This window comes from Electrophorus electricus, chromosome 7, assembly GCF_041902795.1.
Source record: "Electrophorus electricus isolate QZ-2024a chromosome 7, ASM4190279v1, whole genome shotgun sequence".
NCBI classification, from domain to species: Eukaryota; Metazoa; Chordata; class Actinopteri; order Gymnotiformes; family Gymnotidae; genus Electrophorus; species Electrophorus electricus.
In genome coordinates, this window is record NC_137503.1 from 5,002,668 (window position 1) to 5,018,763 (window position 16,096).

At 47.3% G+C, this 16,096-nt stretch overlaps 1 protein-coding gene across 2 annotated transcripts in view; it reads right to left on the reverse strand.

The window, feature by feature from the left end:
• Positions 1-814: 814 nt before the first annotated feature.
• Positions 815-16,096, reverse strand: part of ror1 (receptor tyrosine kinase-like orphan receptor 1) — an 80,485-nt gene continuing 65,203 nt past the window's right edge. Inside the window, exons 5-9 of one of the 2 annotated variants that reach the window (XM_081718330.1) lie at positions 8,788-8,915; positions 7,503-7,820; positions 7,079-7,324; positions 6,753-6,964; positions 815-4,425 (exon numbers count right to left, since the gene is read on the reverse strand). In XM_081718330.1, the coding sequence (XP_081574456.1) occupies positions 2,986-4,425; positions 6,753-6,964; positions 7,079-7,324; positions 7,503-7,820; positions 8,788-8,915 (2,344 nt within the window). In that variant the 3' untranslated portion in view covers positions 815-2,985. Of the gene's footprint in view, positions 4,512-6,752; positions 6,965-7,078; positions 7,325-7,502; positions 7,821-8,787; positions 8,916-16,096 lie in introns of both variants that reach the window. The other variant, XM_081718331.1, reaches the window with a different exon arrangement.

The window sequence follows — 16,096 nt, forward strand, 5'->3', positions numbered from 1 at the left end:
TAGATGTGCTAAAATGCTCATCTTTACATGAAGGCTTGCCTACACGTTTAAAATAAGGGTGAGGTGAGGCTCTCGACTGACTGCAGGGTTTCAACAGCTGCATGACACACTACTGGAAACAGCACTACTGACCAAACTGACTGCTCCCAATCATCTACGACAGGGCCTTGAGCGATAAGCTGCTACAGAATGTGTCGTCGTCCCCCCCCCTCTCTGGAGCCTGGCTGGCCACTTCTGGGGCTGGCCCAGATAAGAGAACGTGAAACCAGAGTGCAGAACCGATCAAAAACATTCCCAACATCAAACCCTTCTCCTCGCACAGGGCGCCCCGTACTAGCCATTCGAGGTCGTTTGTTTTTCTTCTTCTCTGAGCCCAGGCGTGTGTCCATATGTGTGTATTTAATCACCTCTGCATATGTACACCATTACTCTTCCATTCCCTTGGCAAACAGACACAACTTATGCTCATTTTTTTAAAGGCAGGCATGTGTATAAAATTGGGCTTTTGTTTATTGAAAGACAAGGAGAAACCGTTCCAGGTACCTTTGAAGTGTGAGTGAGTGAACAGCTGTATAATCTAAACCATGCACGGCGGCACACGCATTTTCTCCCTTGTCAAGGATTATAGCCTCAAGTGATTCTATATTGCCCCCCGCTGGCCAAATGAGTTAAAACAGTTGCGAAAGTCAACGAGATCAGCAGACCATTTCTCCTGTTCCTTTTCCAACCTTTCATAGTGAATATAGCACGCTATCAACAACCAACAGCCAATTTACTCCCCAAAGGACAGAAATGATACCCATAAACATCTTCACCATGACCAAACAATGTCATTTAATAATGATTTTGCCATACAAACGATTTGTGCAAAATTGTTTTTTTGTTTTTGTTTTTGTTTTTTAAGAACTGTAAAAACTCAAGGCCACATGGTTGATACGTTGAGTGTAAACTGTTTGCCATGCATTCTTAATGAAGCCTCCCCTACAGGGGGAAGAACAAAAAAACAAAACACGATTCACAGTCTTTAGAATTAAGTGGTTTTTGACGGTGTACAAACGGGTATGTTTACAAAACAAATACGTGCGTGAAACCTCAGATATTCTTGGCGCATAAGTTTAAAAGCACTCATAAATATTCAGGAGGAAGTTGAAAAATTAGTATATGATTCATCCAGATGTTAAAAACATGAGCATGTACCATAAATCTGGCCACATCACGTGGGGTTTCGGGTGCTTCACGAGCTCCTTACGTCTCCAGATGGTTGCAAGCGCAAGAATGTTGCATTGTTGCTATAAAAATCTTGATTCAAAATTATACAAAAATAAACCACTGATTCAAATATCTGATATTTCATGCATAACAAGGTTATCATCTCTGATATGCCGTAACACTTTATGACGCTGATGTTAAAAGGCTTTTTAAAGGAAACGTATAACCTTGTATCCTTAGCTGTACCCTGAATGACAGCCTGAACCTTGATTGTCTACAACATAGGAAAAGGGTGCATCTGCATTTGGTAGTTGCATAGCAACTGACTACACTAAACAGAAGGAATAGCGACTGACTAGACAAGACGTCTACTTCATGTGAACTGTATGCTAAGCTCCCATTAGCTACCAGGCTGAACAAACTGGCACATTAGGTGGAAATAAGAATATATTAATACTAGTTGGCAGATACAGTATTTATCATGAACACTATAAGGGAAAAATTAGTGAAAAAAGCTCAGTAACTTCATTTCTACAGTAACACAGGAAAACTCTGACCCCTGCTGGAACGGCTTGTACTTTACAGCCTACTGGACAGCTAGATCTGATTATTTAGACTTTCTAGCATGTGTTTTATATAAATTGTGGTTAATGAAATACAAACTCAATTACATAAATGTAATCTCGGTACTGTGATTCTGAATGGCAGTTTTTATCTATCTGACCTGGTAACAGGCACGCACATTAAATTACTACAATGACCGTAGAGACATCTGTACAGACACGTATCAGAAACAGTTCAGTTTGCATTGTAGATTGTACAAGGTTGCACTTTAGCGTGTACAATCTAGTTTGCATTGTAGAGTGTACAAACTGGTTTGGATTTACATGTAACATTCTATTAGTACATCTAGGCTAATAGTGGTACGGTCATTCGCACTTCTTACTGGGACTAAATCCTTACCACATCAACGGGACACTGAAGTCCTTTTTAATCAGTGAACTAAGCACATAATCTTGCACATGTTGACTATTAAGGCCATATGAAGAGGCAGTGTCACAGAGATGTCTTTCCTTTGGCTCCTTTTCTGACATGGTGTGTAAGACAGGATGCGTGCCATTATCCTCTATTAGAGGGCAAATGTTGTCTTGCACATAGGCAAGAAAAACTGTCTGAATCAGGTGAGCTTTAGGGTTACCTGGATCCTCTAGGGTTAGTGGAATCTTGGTCGAAAACCAACATGAAACTATAAGCCAGTAAATCAGCGTTCGACCTACCAGCTATGCGAGACAATTACAGTTGCTGAACCAAACTAAGAAACTTGATGGCAAGCTTTAGGGACAGGCTGGTCCTCGCACTGACAAGAAGTGAACACAGAAGAACGCGGACTTTCCATTCGGTCGTCCATTGATGCTGACTGACAGTCCATTCGAAAGGTCCTCGAGGCAGATGCTGAGGAAATGGTACGACTAGACGTTAATTTCACGGCTGTGATGCACCTGATGACGTGCAAAAAAAACCCAAAAGTCATTTCATTCAAACCCGCAGATAGGAAACAGGACTGCAGAAAACCAAAGATTCCCAGAGATCATCAGGTATCATACAGACATCGTCTAAAAAGAAGGTTTCCTTTGATCTTTTCTTACACTTTTCATATAAAAACACATCAGATAAATCTTTACATTCCCATTCAGGCTAATTTGTATTTACAGAGTGGAAGGACGATGCTTTAAAATATCAATAATTATAGTCATTTACAAAAAGAAAACGATGTATTTACAAGTCGGCAGTGATGACGGATTCGCTGTACATGAGTCTGTTGGTGTCAGCGAGCAGGGCTGTCTGAGAAGGGTCCAGCTGCAGGCTTTTCTGGGCCATGTGTCCGAACACGGGCACGGCACCGCCTGGCACAGCAGGCATGGCTGTGATGGCAACGCAGTGCGACAGCAGCGGCGTGTTGGCGTCGTGGTTAGAGCCTGTGGAGGGCACGCTGGTCACGTGGCCCGTGCTGGTGGAACCGCTGGCGCTACTGGGGGAGCGGCTCTTGGGCGGAGGGCAGTGCTGCACCACCCGTGCGGGCGCCTGGGCCGGGGCGAAGTGGGCAGCGGGGAAGGCGGCGTAGCCCGGCGGGATGGCGTAGCCGTTGACGGGGATGAAGCGCTGGTTCTGCGGCATGGGCGCCGCCACGAAGCCTGCGAGCTGGCCCGGCGGCAGCCCCTGGGGGGCGCCGTAGATGTAGCCCGCGTAGCGGGGGCTGCTGAGGTTGCTGACGGGGCTGGCGCTGAGCGAGGTTGTCTGGGTGGTGGCGTTGCCGCCAGACGGCGTGCTGGAGCTGGCATGGGAGGACAGGCCCTCCCAGGCCCGGAGGCGGCCGTGGAGGTCCTTGAAGCGGGGCCTCCGGGCAGGACCCTCCAGCCAGCACTCAGTCATGAGCGCGTACATGCGTGGCGGGCAGTCCTCCGGACAGGGCAGCAGCTGTCGCTTCCGTACCATCTCCATCACCTCCTGGTTGCTGAAGCCATAGAAGGGCTGCAGGCCGAAGCTGAAGATCTCCCACAGCACCACCCCGAACGCCCAGATGTCCGAGTCTGTGGTGAACTTCCCATAGGTGATGGCTTCCGGTGGCATCCAGCGAATAGGGAGCAGCATTTTGGGCTGCACGCGGTAGTAGTCGGACGCGTAGATCTCCCTCGACAGCCCCAGATCGGAAATCTTAACGTGCAGCTGCTCTCCTACCAGTATGTTCCTTGCTGCCAGGTCCTTGTGGACAAAGAAGTGGCTGGCCAGGTACTCCATCCCGGCCGCCACCTGCGTGGCCAGGTGCAGGAAGTCTCCGTGGTCCAGGCTGGATTTGACCGTGCCATCCTCGTCGCTGCTGCAGCCCACATCCGAGTGCGGGGAGCGCATGATGAGGAACTCGTGGAGGTCCCCCAGGGCCAGGAACTCGAAGAGCATGCACACGGGCTGCTCCTGGGTCACCACGCCCAGAAGGCACACCACGTTAGGGTGGTGTAGTTCAGCCAGCACCGACACCTCCTGCTGGAATTCGCCCCACTGCTGGGGGCTGGAGAAGTCCTTCAGAGTCTTGATGGCCACCAGTTGGGCATGCTCCATGCCCGGCAGGTACAGGTGGCCCTTGTAGATCTTTCCGAAGGCACACTCGCCCAGCTCCTCCATGAAGCGCACCGCTGACAGAGGCAGCTCTTTGGCCTTGCTCTGAAGGAGAGAAATGTTCAGGGTGAAATGTAGTTCACTGCCGTTCCATCATGGCTGCTTATTTTCCTGTTCTATTTTCAGCACACCTGCTTTTTTAAAATAAAACCAAAAGAAAGAAAAAAAGTATCAAGCGCCACTCGGTCGTTATGACAAAGAGCAAAAATATTATCACAGAATAAAGTTACATATTATAAAAGCATTTAGAATTATAGCTATATTGTTTGTTTTACTCATAAATCCAGAAAGGTTCGAGCGCCTTTTTTAGTTGCTTTGATGGGTTTCTCCCTGAGGTCTGGAGGACTTTAACCTCTCGCTCTGGCCATGAACTCTGTCCTCCTGTGTTCCCTGCAGTTTAACAGAGACTTGCTGTGCTAAAGATCTGAACAGGCAGTCACACATCAAAGTGTTACATCTGCAAGAATTTAACACATCATAGCTAAACAATTTGGTGAAGATTAACATTCATTTATGAGTATTTATTTTAATTTATGAGGAGGATTTGTACAAGCTAGCTCTGTTTCTGGAGGATTTGCGGCTGTAAAATCACACTTCCCGCCTGAGTGTTGCATTTTCAGAGGTGATATTTACTCCTGTCTTCTTGTACACTCAAGCAAACAGGCTTTCCTTAATTCTGCAGAGAGATTCTCCTGAATCGCTGCTTAACTCATGATGACTGGGATCCGTCGAAACGAACTAGCCTAGCAAATCTTCACATGAAATATATTCCCGAGATCCATCTTTACACAGAGCTCCCTGATATTTAATGAGGCATTCCTGTGCATACCCAGTAACCCAGAGTTGTGTTCCAAACACAGCCATACACAATAAACAAACTAAGGCTTGAGTTTTTCGCATTTCGCGTCATATACTGACATAACCCATAATGCAAAGCAAAGCAAAAGGAAGCACTCAGGAGAGGGGATAGAGAGATGCTGGGAGAAAAGAATGAAAGCCTTCATTAGCCCTTAGAGAGAAAATGAAATTCCATCCCGGGAGCGGGAGGGTGCCGAAAGGAGTGCTCTGTTGACACGGACAGCTGTTTTGGGTTAGAATCCATTCTCCCTGGATTCATCCCGCTCATCTCCAACTGAACACTGCCAATGTGAAGGCTGACCTCGCGCTGACCTCTGAGCTTTGATTCGCAGCTGGATTTTCCTAAGAGGGTTTTAAGTACAGTGTGAGAAGCTGAGCAAGCATGGGTGCCTGCTAGCCTCTCACGTAGCCACGTATGAAGCAACTTATTGCACTGCCGGCCGAGTAAAGTCTAGTGTGTGACGGTCGACACATTGTCCTGTGTTGTACCAAGAGCAGAGCGGGGAAAAAACGCTCCGCTTCTGAACCTCTCTACTGCGGTACAGCAGCACTGCGGAGGTAAGTGATAAAAAAAATCAGTAGTGACAAGATCAACGACACTTTTTGAGGTCGAATAGATTTCGATGAGATGGTAAGCCATGGGGTCACGATTACTCTGAGTGTTCATCTTCAGGCAATGTAAACAGTTTTTTTTTTAAAAAAAAGGTTGGTCAGCAAAAACCTATTCAAAACGCTCGACACACATAACTAATGAAGCAGGATTTATAACTGTGTAACTTGTTGTTTTTTTAAAAAAAATAAACACATACAGGAAAGCCAGCTTTAGCAATAAGAGCGTGGCAGTGAATTTTAAATAATGAATGGCACACTTTGTTCTGGAACTGTGTGTGAACTAAAATCATTTCATTTCTTTGCTCCTTATTTGCCTATAAATACGATCCTATTGCTTCGTAAGCAATGTTTTGCTTAAAAATGGACTCCGCCCACCTCAACCCTCCAAAGCCTGCTGCTAGCCAAGCCATTTTGATGGGACTTTTTTGTTCAGGTGCCACTTTATGTTAAGGCGAAAGAGCAAACAGATGCTCCGATCCGAATAATTTATGCAACTCCGGTACAGATCACTTATGATCACTGAATGCTTTCTCTATGCATGTTTGACAAACGTGTCTGCCACAGGGCCCCAGCTGCGCGGAGTCAAAACATTGGCTTAGTGCTGTGTGTGTGTCTGTGTGTGCGCGCACAAAGCAAACAAGGCCTCGTTTGAAGTTGCCTTGAATGTACGGAATGCGGAGAGCGCAATGAAGACGATGTGATGGCGCTCAGGTTCCGCTGGCCCTGCTTAGATCACATCCATATGCCCTCTCTCCCCACCCCTCCTGCCTGTGTTTTAATGGCAGAAAACCATTAAATTAACCATTAACCATGGTTACCAGTCCTTTGTTCTTCTCATCCTCTGTATTTTGTGTTAGAGGAAACCGCTCGAGTGCCCGGTTTTCGCCGGGCCCGCTCCTCACCTTCGGCTTGTAGGCGGGGAGCATGGACATCTCCACATTCTGTCCACGCACGGGCTTGGGCTGGCGTTGGGCGGGCGGCCGTTGCGCCTTCTGGTTGTTGCGGCAGACGCAGATGAAGAAGAAGAGCAAAGCAATGGCCAGGGGGATGGCCACGCTCGGGACCAGGATGTAGAGGATCTCCATACTGCTGCCTCCGTGGTTCTCCTTCAAGTCTGACCAGCAGAAAGAAGAGCAGCTCAAAACTTTCGAACAACGACCGAGCAAGGCCCATGTGGGTATCTACGCAAAGCTAGTCCTGAAGCCCAGCTAACCTGGACGTCTCTCACCGCATGGAGGGATGTCGCAGAGCTCCATGCGCACGCGCTCGTCCAGGGTGAAGCACCAGGGCGCCTCCTGCTTGTTGCCGGGGTTACGGCAGTAGGAGTGGCCGCCGTTGAGCTCGGGGTAGCGGACGGCGAGGTAGCTGTGGCTGTGCGGGTACTGCGAGTTCCAGGGCTGGCACTGGCGACCCGACTTAGTCACGCTGGCCGTTCCGCGGTAGTCGGCGCCACTGCCGTTGAAGCACTTGTGATCTGGGCCGGGCAGGAAACACAGGCGGCAAGACTTCAGAAAATGAGATATCTGTGCTCATCACCATCAAGGGCAGCTAACTTATCCTGGCGTAACAGTAAACACAGCAATTAGCGTAAATGACGGTAACGCGAGCTTTAATTGGCCATGCAAAAGGGAACGCAGAACGGGGGCACTCACTCTTGTTGATGGGCTCAGCCATGGGGATGCCTATCCTCATGCAGTTGACAGCCTCGGGGCTGTCTGAGGCAGCCAGGTCCTCGCAGTTGGGGAGCTTGAGCCGCTTGAGGATGAGGGGGTTGGAGCGGGCGATGATGTACTCGGTCTTGCACAGGTCGTTCTCCAGGATCTCGCATTCGTCCTTGCACAGGTCCCGCGGCTTATCGATCCCGGAGCTCCTGTCGCACGTAGGGAAGGCGAAGTGACAGAGGGAGGGGATGGCGAACTGAGAGCAGCGATCTGATAGGTGGTTGGAGGTGCCAATCATGGTAAATGCAGCTGGAGAGGAAGGGAGAAGCACGAACATGAAGCACTTCAGATGCACAGCTTCCGAAAGAGCGCGCGCGCACACACGCACACACACGCTGAAACAATACAATGTGTGTAACACAGTCAGTATATCACACTGACTAGATACTGACTTCACCTTGAATAATGAATAAACAGAAAAGCTGGAGTTTGAAGAACACACAGAACACAGCTGAAAATGTGCTGTACAGACCACGCATCTACCATACTGTGAATTAGGACCCTGACTTCCCAATGATTGTCATGTTCTGACAGGGGCTGGTCTCAGGTCAGTTCGGCTCTGTAATCCCCACGAGAGTAATAAATTAGCAGCATCGAGATGGGTTTGGCTTGTAGGCCAATATGTTTTCTAGCAGAGAGGAATGCAAATACCCTTGAGATACACGCACTGCTGAGACAGGGCTGGCAGTGGTTCTAGCATCTTTCACGTTTCTGACATTCTCCATCTGTGCAAAGGATAATGGGAAGTTACAGAAGGGCTGTGGAGTTCCTGCATCTGTGGTAACCAAGAAATATCTTTAGAGTTCTCACAGCATTACAGAGCAGGATCCACAGTCATGTTCAGTACAGAGCAATCTCCATGGTGATGGTCATAATAGGGAGGTCGCCATGGTGATGGTCATTATAGAGCAGTCTCCATGGTGATGGTCATTATAGAACAGGCTCCGTTGCGATGTTAAATATAGTGATGTTTATTACACCGTATACTCTATGGTGATGTCCCCTATATAGCAGTCTCCATGGCGACGCTCATTACAGAGCAGGCTCTCTGGCGATGCTCTCAGATGCTGTGAAACCTGCACATATTGGCTGGCGCAAGCAGAGAAGGTTATGAGGTTTGCTGTAAGTGCAACAGCAGAGGCAGGTTCTGTGTGTCCTTCGCCATGAAAGCCCAGTGGTGAAGCTCGGGACTCAGGAGGGGAAGTATGAGCTCTACCGGTTATCTGAGTTTCGATCTCCCCCTGCATCTGCAGCGAGTCTACAAAGATGCTCCGGTTGCCGATAAAGCGAGCGCATGCTATTCCTCTGTAGGGCTGGCAGAAGCCTTCCTCATCAAAGTCCTCCCTGAAAAGGGAAATACGACACAGAAATGAGAAGTCACAAGTAGGAATGCAGGACAGAGAGAATATAAAAACAACGTATGCTGGGACACTCGGATGCCAGGGACTTTGGAAACTGCAATTAATATTACATTGTTGGTAAGTTTATAAGGACTAACATGCTGGGAAAATGTGTATTTGAATACCTGCAGCTGCAACTTACAATACGTCTAAAATGACATACATGCTTTTAAGATTAGTAATGTGATGCTGTCCAAGAGAATATGTTGCGATTATTTCCTATAGCTGGAAAGCTCCTGTACCAAACAAGCACCCTGCAGTTCATAGGATAAACACTAGGGGGCAGCAAGCGCTGCAATATTCTAAAATGGTGTGGGAACTCATCCCAACCTGGTCCTGAGTACTCAGTCCTGGCACAGTGACGTCCTCTAACACATGTGGAAAACATGTTCCGACTGAATACAACATAGAGTTCAGGACATAAATATAAATGAAGAAAAGTTATTGAGCTCTGTACACATAAAAAGCATGACAGGTGGTACTTTGAACCATGTGAATGGCTGGACAGGGTCTGAGGAATCGTGAACTTATACAGAGTGATATGTATAGACACCCCCCACACACATACACACACACAGACACACACACACAAACGTGAAGTCAGTGAGGGAGCTAACAGGTTGCATTACCAATGCAGAACTCTGAAACAATCAGACATCCTAAATCCTATATGTGACAAATATATAGGCATGGGACTCAGCAGACAGACAGCAGCTAGTATGGAGCCTACACCCCACAGCACTGCAGTGTGTGTACGTCAGAGTGCACTGCTCGACGTGACTGCAGACTGGAAGCGAAATGACAAGGGATAACATATACACACACACACACACACACACACACACACACACACTCACACACATACACACACGTGTACGTGTGTCTTTAGGTGGACTTATGCTGTCTGTTCGGCTGGTTACAACTACCACTACTTAACACATCATTGCCTGCTGGAATGACAGCAAGACGTCAGCGAGTTTCATCGCTGCCACTTATGAAAGGGATCACAGGTCATAAAAAGGTCAAAGGATCATAGCACTGGATAATTAACACACGACCGACATTCGGGCAAAATGTCCACCTGTAGACACACGTGTAAATGCAAGCATTGGCACACGAATATGCGCGCGCGCGCACACACACACACACACACACACACACACATACACAGCACATATGAAGAAGTGGACTACATGAATAAGCTTTTTAGACTGCAATAGAGCAGAAAGAGCATGTCTAACGATAAGACGTTGAGCATATGGAGATGTCAGCATGCATGCCTGCTCAGCAGAGAGAATGGATTTGGCTCGTCCGTGTTAGTGCACAAGCCCCCGAGTCTAATAAAAGTCTCCCGGTTTTCCCTGCGCAAGAACGCCCTCCGCTGCACATGGAGGAATCCTCGTCTAGCTGTCTTCTAGCTTCTCTCCTTAATCACCATCCAGCATCTTAACACAGCTCTAAAATGGTTTTCAAATGTTTGTCCAGTGTTGGTCACGCAGCGGGGTGCATAGTGAAGCCCAGAGACTCACTGGAATCTGTTAAAGAATCCCAAAAGCTATCCTGTGCAGAAGTATGTTTCTGACAGTAAATCAGGTGTGATGGAACATCTGAGCTTTCTATACCGAACTGCTTGCTTCGATGAGCTAACGTTTCCGTTCTGTTGTACAAAGGTTTTGAAAGCAGCTCGCACACCCAAACACATCTTTCCATGGATACTGCTGCAGCTCTGTGAAGTGAATATGTGAGCCGTTGCTGTCAAGTGGGCTTACATGAGGACACTACCTGTATCATACCAAACAGCACAACACAGCACAGCACAGCACCACACAGCACAGCACAAAGACGCGGTGCACAGCACAGCATAGCACAAACACGCACTGCACAGCACAGAACTGCACAGCACAGCATAGCACAGCACCACACAGCACAGCACAAAGACGCGGTGCACAGCACAGCACAGCACAGCACAAAGATGCACTGCACAGCGCAGCACAGCACAAACACGCACTGCACAGCACAGAACTGCACAGCACAGCACCGCACAAAGATGCGGTGCACAGCACAGCACAGCACAGCACAAAGACGCACTGCACAGCGCAGCACAGCACAAACACGCACTGCACAGCACAGAACTGCACAGCACAGCACAGCACCACACAGCACAGCACAAAGACGCGGTGCACAGCACAGCACAGCACAGCACAGCAAAAAGACGCACTGCACAGCACAGCACAGCACAGCACAGCACAGCACCACACAGCACAGCACAAAGATGCGGTGCACAGCACAGCACAGCACAAACATGCACTGCACAACACAGAACTGCACAGCACAGCACAGCACCACACAGCACAGCACAAAGACGCGGTGCACAGCACAGCACAAAGACGCACTGCACAGCACAGAACTGCACAGCACAGCACAGCACAGCACCGCAGTGATCACGCACATCCACATGGGCATCATTCCACACCTTTAACCTTTAAGTGCCATCGATTTCTGGTACATGCGAGTTTCACAATAAAAGTATATAATGCATATATAAATCAAATAAAGCATTATTTTATACAGCATGCGTATGCATGTATAGTTTAAAGATTTACAACTAGCTATACAGCTGAATAGGTGGCAACGTATTTCTTTATGTTTCCATGGTCTCACACTGAAAATGATCCTGTAAAAACAGCCTTTCTATAAAACACTAGTGACAAACTGACAAGCAGGCTTTCATCAAGCAGTCTCGGCTTTTTGTCAGCAGAGAGATCCATACTTTGTGGGTTTCAGCTCCTCTAGACACAAACTTTATGTGCCCATATACAATTACCCAGTGGACCTTCAGCGTTTACAACATGTTTCTGAGCCCAACATTCCAGAATTTTATGTGCATACTAAAAAGAGTTGCGCGGTCGTGTTTAACGCGATCTAGATATCGGTGCGTATTTCCTTGCAGGTACATTCCTAATAAGACCATGTGACCTTTGCTGTCACTGTGAGCAGAACTCCTGTAGTTCGTAGAGACGGTCAGAGGAGCTACAGCTATAAAGCAGAGCGCCGGAGTACCAGCGGTGGGCTGGGGTGGTTTCTGCATTGACGGGCAGCTTACGCCGAAGGCACAACGCTGAGCCCGCCTAGTTTGGATAATACGCTACCACATGCAATCCTCAGTGAAGCTGAAAGCAGACAAGAATCTATTCATGAGATCTCATTCACGAGAATATTTGACTGGGGTCTGTGTGGCATCTTGGCGCTCAGGAGGCTTGTGGAAGACTATGGGCTGACTTATCCCTGGTTTTGGGGGCCTGTGGTCTGTGACCGAGGCTAGAGAGGAAGGCACAGCCGGCCACTCAGGGACTCTCATTAGTAGCGATGAAGAAAGAGAGGAAAGAGTGCTTGTGTTACACTGACACAATAGCAGCCTCTATTAGGAGAGTGGAGAACATAACCCCATAACCCTGTTATCCCAGAAAGAGAGAGAGAGAGAGAGAGAGAGAGAGAGAGAGAGAGAGAGAGAGAGAGAGAGAGAGCGAGAGAGACGGGGGGGGGGGGGGGGGTCTGGAAAGAAAAACAAAACTTTTATATCAAAAAGAAACTCCAGACACCATTTCCTATACATCAACATGGCTTTGCTTTCTATAAAAGTCATGCCACACCCCATGTGATGTGAAGAGCCAAAGAAAGCCAGCCTCTTCTTCCTCCTCCTCCTCCTCCTCTTCCTCTTCTCCAGACCATCCTCAGCTCTTTTCTCAGCCTGCAGGAGCTCGGGACATTCCTGTCCAGGGAGCTCCGTGTGTCTCTGTCCCACGCTTCCTCTCCACCAGGGGCAAACATCATGTCCCTGGTGCACAACGGCAGAGAGCGCACTAACTTCGGCGGTCAACGTCAGTCGTCTTCCTCTCGTGTTGAAGGCAGACAGCGGGTCCGAGGGGCCGTCGGGGCCTCCGCAGACTGATCAGATCGTTTGCTTGCGTCCTGCTGGACAGGGTGATTTACTAAACAAAGGGAGGGTCATGCTCAGTCTGTTCAGAGGCCATTAGCACTGAGGGGAGGCTGAGATGTACATCAGCCAGTAACAGCGCCACTTTGTTTTTCTATTCGCTGACCCGCAGCACGAACGGCTTTCTCAACAACAAACAGTACTGGCAGATTGAGGGGTGTGTGTGTGTGTGTGTTTGTCCATGTGTGTAAGTCCGTGTGTGTGCATCTGTGTGTTTCTGTTTGCGTAGCCCAAAGAACACAGTACAAAAAATTCTTCAGCGCATGAGTGTGGGTGTTGGTTTGTGTGAAAGTTGTTGATGTTATCTGGTTATCTCTTCTTGCAAAATCTATTCTCACTTGCCAACAAAGGGTTGTGGGGTTTGTACGGTGATTCTCACTGACCCAGCAGATCTGGTAAACCACAGTGAAACTGCCTACACAGCTCAGGTAATTACAAGGCAACGTGTACTACAAATTCTCTCTGCAGGAGAACTTCCTGTGACATTTTAATATGCTCAGTGTAGGTGTGTGATGTATTCCCTAGTGATTTATAAAGTCAAGGTGTATAGATCAGAATCAAGCCACAGGCACTTAGGGACAAGACTGTGCCTGTTTGACATTTCCTGAGAGGGGAGGGGATCCTCGAGTAATTCTGGCCTTTTTTCAGGTTAACATCAAGGAGAAGAAAAACACCATCACACCCTGTAACAGTGGAACATCCTTATAAATCACCTTCCTCTCTCGCTATCGCACTGTCTCTCCTCCCATTTGGTCCCTGAAACATAGGTTATGATGTCATCGCTGAGAAAAGTTGAGTCACACAGAAAACAAGCTTGCGTTTTGAGATCAAGGGAGATCAAGGGAGCAAAGCTTCTAATGTTCCAACGAAAGCCAATTTACAGGCCCCCTTGGACAGGACAGACAGCGTGGGCAGGGAGCGTGGCCGGAGAAAGGCCGCAGTCCAAGGAGCAGGACGGAATAGCAGCAGGGAAGGAGAGGTTTGGGGGTTGTTTGCAGGCTGACACATGTTGAAGGACAGTCCAGATTTTCGCACTCGCGTGTGAATTGGATCCAGTTGCTCTCTTTTTGCTAACAAAATCGCTCCCACGATGCTGCTGAGAGTCCCTGCTTTCATACACTTGACACTGAGCGAGACTAGTGTTGAAGCTCCGGCAGCGGATCCTGACCTAATCACGAATGAAACAGAAAGCTCCGAGGCTGAGTTCACGCGAAAGGAAAATAGCCCATAAGAGCAGAGGATTCTTTGGTTCTGTTTCTCACAGGAAAAGCACGCGGAGAAACAGTGGGGTCATTCATTACTCAGCTGACAAGGTTACTACTATTTAAACCTTCTCTGCCTCACTCCCAAAGCTCTAGGATATGCCTGAACAAGGTTAAATCCCCCACGAAGGGCTCAGTTATAAACATCGAAGTAGCAGGGCTTGGAAAACATGACCTGGGCTTCTGGCTGAGGGCAAGACCCAAAAGTGAAACATCAGGAGAAATGAACTTAGACCCTGAACTTGACAGGCCTATCAGTGAAATGAACCTAGACCCTAAAATTCACAGGCCTATCAATGAAATGAATCTAGACCCCAAATATGACATCAAAGAAATGAACCCAGACCCTAAACCTGACATGTCTATTAGTGAAATTAACCAAGACCTTAAACCTGACATCAGTGAAATGAACCTAGACCCTAAACTTGACATGCCTCTCAGTGAAATGAAGATATGACCCTATCAATGAAATGAACCGAGATGCTAAAAGTTGACATCAATGATATGAACAAAAACCCTAAACCTGACAGGCCTATTAATGTTATGCCTGTAATAAGTGTCTCTGAAATGTCAAATATAAAATGAGCATGTAGCAACCTCTTTTTTTGTGTGTGTGTGTGTGTGTGTATTATGTAAAATAAAGGCGGTTGTGGCACTGAGAACAAGTATTCATTTTTCTGTGTGTAAACATCATATGCAGGCTGCTAAAATAAACAATTATTTGACAGAGCAGTTATGCTGTATTGGGTAAACAGCAGTAAATAGCCTTTTATCACATATATATATATATATATATATATATATATATATACAGGCTAATGAAATAAACAAAACGACACTGTTACCCAACCGATCTGCTAAAGTAATGGCACTGTAGTGGCAGATGAATAGTTACGGGTCCACTGCGAACCACCCCAGTCTCACTGAGGGGGGCTTGAGTTTCAGACCGCATCTCCGCCGGAGACCCGAACAGGTCAAAGGGGATGTCCCCCGTGGCTCCGATCTTCAGTCAATCAACACTTAGTTATACTGGATTCACAACAAGGCAGAGACTGAACTTTTGTCTGTATTTGAATTTCGTGTGCGTGTGCATGTGTGTGTGTCTGAAAGCGAAGACATTTCAGCATTTCCAGTGAGTGCCGAGATATACATGTGCAGGCCCAATGAACATGAACTCATCAGTCATGAACAGTAAGTGACTCTAATGCTACTTTCACCCATTAGACAAAATTAATCTGAAATATTAATCTGAAAAAAAACCCTATATCCTGAACCCACAGTAAACATGACTGAGTTTCATAAATCAATTTAACACCAACCTAACATTCAAACAACTAGCATATTTGAATGACTGCATGATTAAATTAATGGCAGTTAATGGGAATGAATGTCAATGTTTTCTGAAATACCTGACATGCTATCGAAAACATGAGTCGATAACCATAAATACAGGAAAAGCTCTGCTAACCTGATGCTGAAACAGTGACCGTAACAAGTCCATCTCTCACTTGAATACCTTTCAGAAGTGTAATGGAAGTTGTTACTTAAAAGCAGGGCAGAGGGCCTCATTAAGATGTGTTCTGTCGGACTGTACCGAAGCTTCTGGGACGTTTCCAGTACCCGTGCCTTCCCGGCCAGCCCTGAAAGAACGAGGTGGTCTGGTCTTCGTTAGGAACTCCGTTCGCGCTGCTATTCAGCCAGAGATGAGGAGAGTGAGAAAAAAACAGGGTCTCCTTTTCCTCCTGTTCACTGCTTTTTTTCAGTGCAGAGAGAAAAGGTCCTCTCTCGAGCCAGGCTGGGGTAAGTTAAACAGTCCTGACAGGGCAGCGACAGTAATATTAATCTTTTCAAGCGGGCAGAAAATGGGAT